General features: G+C 41.2%; 2 protein-coding genes across 4 annotated transcripts; one reads left to right on the top strand and one right to left on the bottom strand.

Moving 5' to 3' along the window:
• The first annotated feature begins 788 nt into the window (after nucleotides 1-788).
• LOC112288983 (uncharacterized) lies at nucleotides 789-1999 on the top strand. Of its 2 annotated transcripts, none has more exons than XM_024533803.3 (3): nucleotides 789-1046; nucleotides 1410-1520; nucleotides 1618-1999. In XM_024533803.3, exons 1-3 carry the CDS (start codon nucleotides 905-907, stop codon nucleotides 1725-1727), a joined length of 363 nt encoding a protein of 120 aa, XP_024389571.1. In that variant the 5' UTR covers nucleotides 789-904; the 3' UTR covers nucleotides 1728-1999. The 2 variants fall into 2 exon arrangements, with proteins under 2 accessions (XP_024389571.1, XP_024389572.1); XM_024533804.3 differs by having other exon boundaries at nucleotides 1607-1999.
• A 535-nt stretch (nucleotides 2000-2534) lies between these two features.
• On the bottom strand, nucleotides 2535-6780 carry LOC112288982 (ribose-phosphate pyrophosphokinase 1). Of its 2 annotated transcripts, XM_024533802.3 has the most exons (9): nucleotides 6613-6780; nucleotides 5434-5616; nucleotides 4907-5155; nucleotides 4419-4562; nucleotides 4072-4239; nucleotides 3802-3871; nucleotides 3423-3504; nucleotides 3034-3193; nucleotides 2535-2848 (listed from the first exon to the last, which is right to left on the bottom strand). In XM_024533802.3, exons 1-9 carry the CDS (start codon nucleotides 6772-6774, stop codon nucleotides 2810-2812), a joined length of 1257 nt encoding a protein of 418 aa, XP_024389570.1. In that variant the 5' UTR covers nucleotides 6775-6780; the 3' UTR covers nucleotides 2535-2809. The 2 variants fall into 2 exon arrangements, with proteins under 2 accessions (XP_024389570.1, XP_090110473.1); XM_090254347.1 differs by lacking the exons at nucleotides 2535-2848; nucleotides 3034-3193 and having other exon boundaries at nucleotides 3419-3504.
• Between the last annotated feature and the right edge of the window lie 640 nt (nucleotides 6781-7420).

The raw sequence follows: 7420 nt of genomic DNA, 5'->3' as shown, positions 1-7420 counted from the left end.
CATATTTTTATAGTTGTGTGCCATATCTAAAAGATCCTAAAGATCTAATTCATGTTTATGAAGATTTTTTGATATCTTAAGGAAGAATATTTTACCTTATATGTGTTTAAATGTTTTTACTTATTTATATTTATTTAAGTAATATTAGCATTTATTACACCCTTATTGATCAATACAATTACATCCACACATGGCAATGATATTCTTTTTGCTTGTCTCATATGGCTTATGTTGAATTATAGCTAAGACTTAGATAAATACATATTGATGTTACTCATACCTCATAAAAACAAACAAACAAACAAACATGACTTTACTTTATGCTCTTTTTAAATGAATTTCTTCAAATTTTCTCATAATTGGCAAGTTGATTGCCCAACTTTCTCAAGTCTCCAATCCTATCTACCAACTTGCTCTTGTGCTAATGCTGATTAATCTAATTTGTGCTTATTCATCCAATTGTCTGTGTATAATCAATTATATGTATAATGAACTAGAAAAATGCAAAAAAATAACTTGTTCTGTTACTATTTCTCACAATAAACATGAAGGAAAAACTGAAGCAAGAACAATTATGAGTACTTCTGAAAGGTACACCATGAAGTTGGTTATCAAAAAGGAAAGACATAAGTCCTCAACCCAAAGTCCCCTCTGACGGCGCTTTCACTTTTATCTATAAATAGAAACCTTTAAAGTTTTGGGATACCTTATGTCGTCATTTGTCTGTGCGGGGGATCGGAGCCTATATAGCAAAGGAAACATCATTGGAGCTTTGTGACGCCAATACTTTTGTTGTTAGGGTTTGCGGGTGAAGCATCGACAAATCTATTTTGGGTCTACCCACTCGCCCCGTCACCTCGCCGGCGTCGTCTGCTGTGTGTCTGCGCCCCGGTAGCTTAGATTCATGGCAGCGATTGACACGGAAATGGCGACGGGGCCGACCGGGGAGGGCTCTAGCGCCGGGGTGAGCTCCTCCAGTGCTGTTTCCAAGCGCCCGAAGCGGTTCGAGATTAAGAAGTGGAATGCTGTGGCTCTTTGGGCGTGGGGTAAGCTAAGCCTCTTCTCGCGTAGCATTCTAATTTCTTGATGCTTTGCTTGAGGCGCTACCGGAGAGCAATCTGAGAATTGTTGGATAAGGAGCTTGGGGTTTGCTCTATGCGCTGAGAGGAGCGCCTATCGTGCTATGGTCATATGATTCCGATTGCGGTTTGAGCGTTTGTCTCTGGAAGAGTAACTCTAATTTCTATGGCTGCGGAATCACGGACAATTTTTTTCGTGCTCTTGTTTTTTGATATCTCCCCACAAACTTCACCAAGGATTGAGTTATGTGTGGTTGTTAACCTTGATTGTGTAAGTGAACTTCGGCGATAGTTTCTGATTGAGTTGTTTTGTTGCCATATTTCTTACAGACATTGTGGTGGACAATTGTGCTATCTGCCGTAACCATATCATGGACTTGTGTATTGAGTGCCAAGCGAACCAAGCTAGTGCGACGAGTGAGGAGTGTACTGTGGCATGGGGTAAGATGTTCCGACTTTTCCTAAATATTGCTCCACCGACTAATTTAATTTTTTATTTTGAACTGCTGTGATGTCTGACATTTTAGATTTGGTTCAGGTGTTTGCAATCACGCCTTCCATTTCCATTGCATCAGCAGATGGTTGAAGACGCGACAAGTTTGTCCATTAGATAACAGCGAATGGGAATTCCAGAAGTATGGACGATAAATGCTTTGGGATTTGTGTTCCTATTTTTGAGTGCTTTATATTCTTCTCTCACAGCTTCAGCTGTTTGTAAATTTATCAAGTCTATGCACTCTACTTGAAGTTGTGTAGTGGTGAGGATAGTAAAGTAGAAGCGTTTCTGTAGTAAATATGTTCTCACAACTTCAGATGGAATATAGGGAGTCCCCCCTTCGTTGCCTCCCTCACTGTATTTTCGACATCTCTATCTGCCCCAGATGAGTATGTCCAGTGAATTTTGCATTTTATTTTCATGAGGAACTGTACAGAGAAAATGAATGAGAAAAAGCTTGCAATGTAGTTGAAATGAGGAGAACTTTCCCTTAGTGCGGTCAAGGAATTTGTGCACATCCGGTCATCAACTGTAACATTTATTATGCGAACGAGGAAGTTGTGCAAACTGTAAATTGGCATCGCTCGTAAGGAAAAGTGAGTAGGTTCTGTTCACTAGAAGTGAAGTTAAGTTCAACGCCGTCCAAATACTCCTAAAATGTATCCTCCTTATAAGCGTTTGTGTATGCACATACATGTTCAAAATCTATCTAACTGGATACAACGTCCGGCTGTCGGTACAACTTTAGTATGCATGAAGTTGATTCCAGGCATCTTTCCTCCGACTGAATAGTCAAAACATTCTATTCACGAGATATGTAGACTTCGCATCAGCTCTGATACATGCACAATGATTCCACCAACTTGGGGTCGTGCCGAAAAGTCAGAATATACGATAGACGGTTTGTGCAAAATTAAACAACACAACCACCTTTGCAAAAACGTAGTCTAGATGCAAAATAGGGGTAAACAACACAGTAACTTGCTGCGGCACGTTGTTGCAGTAGAATTCTCAACATCACAGCCAGGAGCAAGGACACAGTTCAATTTTGAAGTACCACAGGCTTGCAGGTCCACGCCTGATAACTATCACGATACTCTGTATAGTACATCTCTAATCTACAGTACACATGGTTATTTTTACACACAACGTGAGATGACGAACATCTTCATAATCCTCACAACCTAGCAATACTCTCGTCAGTCAGAAGCTCAGAGTCTCAAGAGTAAGCACCTCAGCGAGAATCGAGACTTGAGTATTTCTGGGGTTTAGTCTGACAAATCAAAGTTGAGATAAAAAAAAAGTTAGTAACAGACTTAGCCACAAATATTGATCAAGTATTGCAGCAAATGAAGATGAAACAAAGAAAAGTTGCCTGACAGGATTCCACACAACATATTTACAAACAACGTTCAGAAGTACATTCTACAACGCAGCAAATGATAGTGTACTACTCACAGAGCCTTCCTCGTGCACTCGCCAGATGGTTTCTCCAAGAAGATTAGCTACCGATAATACAGTCAATTGAGGAAAATAATTTCCCTCCGCTATCGGTATTGTGTTGGTGGTGATAACTTCATGAAACAATCCTCCCGATAGTCTTTCTATGGCAGGTGGACTGCAGGCACAAAGGATATTGCCTGAATACACAGTAAGTTGTGCAGAGTATTGCATAAAGCAGCAATTACACTTCACACGAAATTAACCCGTAAAATTGGAACAGGCCCACTAATTAAACAAGAGAAAAGATGAGAACAAGTAAAAACGAAATCAGGGCACTAATGTAACCACGAATATTAAACAAAGAGAAATACCGGTATCCGCACGGAATTGAAAGCAAACGCTACCTAAAAACGGCATGTGTACAACAAGCATAAACTTCTCGAGCTCCTTCGGCATGAAGAAGAGCAGCACCATTGTAGATTGTGCCTGAAAGATATTAGTAGAGACGGTACTAGTCAGAACGGTAATAGTAAGACCGCTTCTGCTAGCAGTGCATGAATAGGCATTCATCTGTTCGGGAGTTCTCGACAATCGAAACATATAACGCTAACGCGAACTTAGGCAGGAGATTTCTTTACATGCATATATCTTTCAATTGGCGAGGAAATTTGCTTCTGGTAATATCTACATGGTAATACATGGTAATGAATAGTACAAGACGTGTTCTCATAATTCATTTCTCAACTTCTTTAAGGAACATAGAATTACGGTGGAAAGGCTTACCAGCAGTGTCAATCATATCATCAAGCATAACTGCTACCTTTCCCTTGACATCTCCGATCAGGTTCATCACCTGCCAAACATGAATCAAATATTTCTTTGGTCAGTTTGATACAAGATTTTTCCGTCAAGAAACATACTTAGCTCTAAATGATGCCAAATGACATCAACTATACAGTAGGAAATTACACCATGGAAGAGTAAGTGGTCATGCAGGGTGTATCCACAAAACAAAGTGCATTAGAGATGGTGCGGATGCTGATGCCAATTCACCTCTGAAACATTATGCCCTTGTCTGCGCTTATCCACTATGGCTAGTGGGGCATCTGACAACTTCTTAGCAAATGCACGAGCACGAGCAACTCCACCAACATCTGGTGACACTACCACCAAGTCGTTTGACGATATCATCTTACTTGCCAGGTAATCAAGTATTACGGGCTGCATACAAGGTTTCCCAATTAGACAATAACCTTTAAAATAAAACATGTGAATTTTCCTCCGAGCACAAATAGAACATGTTACACTTGAGGGAGAATAACAAAAAAATAAGAATAACAATAATTTTAAAATTTAAATTTTAAAAATAATAAAATAATAAAACTTGTTAAAATGCTCACCTGACCATACACATGATCGACAGAAATGTCAAAGTAACCCATGGACTGGCCTGAGTGAAGATCACAAGCCAATACTCTATTGGCCCCAGCTTCAGTAATTAAGTTTGCCATTAACTTGGCGGCAATGGATTCTCGTCCTTGAGTCTGTACACCCAAAAAATTCTGTACTTCAGTTGCTGCATAGGATATAATGGCCGTGACTTATCTGCCACTATGGTTGCATCGCTTCCACCCTTGTTCATGCTTTAACAGCTGGATCAACAATTCAACACCATAGCTAGGCTAACTGTCCAATTCATCACAATTAGTACCTACTTCGGGCATTACCTGGCAGTCCATACCCGCATTCAATTACCTCATAAACATTCTTACCGTATTTATTTACAATGATCCTAAAAGAATTGCTAGTGACAACTCTTTCGGATGGAGTTCAAGTCAAGTAATGCAACACTAATGAAGACAATACTATGCTGTGTAATGGCACTCACTTTGCGATCAGCTCGGGCATAGCCAAAGTATGGTATTACAGCTGTTACGTTCTTAGCAGACGCCCGGCGGCACGCATCAATCATAATGAGGAGCTCCATCAAATTCTCATTTGCGGGTGGACCTGTCGGTTGCACTAGAAACACATCACAACCACGTACACTCTCTTGCAGCTGTACATAAATTTCACCATCTGCGAAGCGCTTTATTGTAATCTTTCCCAAATCAAGGCCCATATAATAAGCGATTTCCTGCAATGGCGAACAACCAAGACGAATTCACGTGTGTTAAAGTTCTTGGTCGCAATGAAGCCATTAAATTTTACCAGGACATGCACACGACGAACTGCATAACCAGAAAAAGAAAAAGAAAAACTTATAAATATTCACCAGTTACTTACAATAGCACACATACGTAGACGCAGTTGATGTTATTTAAGTGAACATGGTCAGTATATTGGAACATGGAGATTAGCTAATGCTTATATCATGCCAAACCATTTCCAGAGGAGTTCTGTAGATGAGCGTACCTGCGAAAGAGCCTTATTTGCAGTGCCTGAGAAAATTTTGAGTCGATTCTCTGAACGCATGCCAGGAAGCACAAGTTCCCTTCGAGGTTGAGACGCAACCATGCTGTTCAAGTTCTGGTTCGGCATTACAGGCAGCACAGGACTCCCATTCCAAGATATCGAGGCATCTGATAGCACACATTTCTGCAACCAAAAATTTTTCTTTTCAATTAAAAGCTTGTGAATTTGTTAACCTGATATCATAATGTCGGTTTTCGGTTCTTCACTACAAAAGACTCTAAACCTAATCGGGAATACAGTGAGTAGATCGAATGCTCAATTTGAAGTTGTTCCTATTGAATTTTGATTGCACTCCGGACCAATACTCATCAGATGTTTCTGGAACCAGCATTCTCAGTATGGTGGTTAAGCTGTTATTTTAATCATGTATTACATATTATACGTAGGCGATCTAAGAATATTGTCAATTTTGATTGTAGACTATCTTAAGTCTGGTGAGGTGCAGGGATCTAGAATATTTACAATCTACACAAACGAGTTCTTACTAGCAGCAAACACACATGAAAATTGTGAACCACGCACACAGAGGAACGCGATACTTAAAAGAGCTAACATTAATTTTCCCAAATGCCGCTTGTGTTGTGAGACAATGTGGTGGAATGCATTTGACAGGTGGTATTAAACTGAAGTAATGCGTCCAAATGGAGGCGAAGAAATTGCTGCATAGCTAAAACGTTCTTCATGTTTCGACTCTGACACGTAACAGAAAACTCTTCGGCAAACTTATAAAAAATGAACCACCAGAACTATAACCTGGCTCTGCCTTAACCCTCAGAAACCTCACCCCTCATTTTCAACGTGAAGAAGTGCAGCGCTCATTTCATACAATCTCACGACCTCGAACAATAAAGTTATGTCCCTGAGCTTAGAAAAATTGGACTTACTCAAAAAGATGTGCACCAGGAGTGAAAACAACTTCACAGAATATCTAACAATCAGTTTCAAGTCAAACCTCAAAATAGATCCCGAAAACCCCAAATGCCGCCGCTGCATATCTGCTCATCCTAAAAACGCTTCTCACACGACCATTTCAGACAAGACTCTAGAAAATCACGATAACGCGATCCTGCTGAACCCACCACCCCTTCATGGAACAAGGTGGAGAGTGACAAAACGTACCGGCGGCGCCAACGCTCGTCTCCGAATTCCCCAATTCTCTTCTCCAAGAAAAAAATTCCCCCCTGCAGCCACTCGCATTGGAGCTAATGAACCATCGGAGCCCTGAAGTATGGGCAGCGACAGCCATTGCAAGCCATGGCCAGTTGCAAGCAGCGCCGCCATCGTCGAAGCTATTCCTGCAAGGATCGAGGTTGCCTTCCACACTCGGTAAACTACGCATCGAGATCGACGACGTTCGTTGACAGTTCTGCGGCACCTACGGTTTGTCGTTCACGATGAAGTTCAAATGTGGATGGAGATATATCTCCCGCTGGATTCAAAGCCATGCCCACACGCGTAGACCCATGACCCAGTTAAGAATTTCTAGTTTCTACATGAGGGTAGGATTCTGGATAAGCTGGCGCCGCCAGGCAGACGTTTCTATCACCTAGGTCTTGCATATCAAATTCCGATTTCAAGTAAGACATGCTTCGGGATGTCGTATGACCTGCAAGCATTTCACAGGTTTCTCAAGCAATCACGTAACATCCCCGAATTTGCAGCTCAACTTCTCGACATCACAAGTTGTGTTGACGGGTTGTCCCCGGTTAGACCAATTTGTTTCAAACGTTCAAAAATCCTGTGACATTTTCGGACGTTCTCGATGCAAGTGCTGCGTCGTCCATCTGGCGGCTAATATTACAGCAGCCTTTAGCATTCCGGACACAATCCATGGTGTTGTGCTTTCAGAATATTGCCCTTGGAGACTTCGTGATCGAATCTGCATGCGAGTTTGAATAGAATCTGTCAACTGCACCGCGTTGAGGCT

Source organism: Physcomitrium patens, chromosome 11 (genome assembly GCF_059467195.1).
Source record: "Physcomitrium patens ecotype Gransden chromosome 11, ASM5946719v1, whole genome shotgun sequence".
Taxonomy (NCBI): Eukaryota; Viridiplantae; Streptophyta; class Bryopsida; order Funariales; family Funariaceae; genus Physcomitrium; species Physcomitrium patens.
Note: the sequence above shows the minus strand (reverse complement) of the source record. Positions and strands in the feature narration are given on the sequence as shown.

What these genes read in the sequence shown, in the direction of transcription:
- LOC112288983 (XM_024533803.3), top strand. Translation starts at nt 905, where the DNA reads ATGGCAGCGATTGACACGGAAATGGCGACGGGGCCGACCGGGGAGGGC. An exon ending in TGTGGCTCTTTGGGCGTGGG is followed by an intron (nt 1,047 to 1,409) that starts GTAAGCTAAGCC and finishes TATTTCTTACAG; the next exon opens with ACATTGTGGTGGACAATTGT. An exon ending in GGAGTGTACTGTGGCATGGG is followed by an intron (nt 1,521 to 1,617) that starts GTAAGATGTTCC and finishes GATTTGGTTCAG; the next exon opens with GTGTTTGCAATCACGCCTTC.
- LOC112288982 (XM_024533802.3), bottom strand. Translation starts at nt 6,774, where the DNA reads ATGGCGGCGCTGCTTGCAACTGGCCATGGCTTGCAATGGCTGTCGCTG. An exon ending in CAAATAAGGCTCTTTCGCAG is followed by an intron (nt 5,156 to 5,433) that starts GTACGCTCATCT and finishes TCGCCATTGCAG; the next exon opens with GAAATCGCTTATTATATGGG. An exon ending in TGTACACATGCCGTTTTTAG is followed by an intron (nt 3,194 to 3,422) that starts GTAGCGTTTGCT and finishes TTGTGCCTGCAG; the next exon opens with TCCACCTGCCATAGAAAGAC.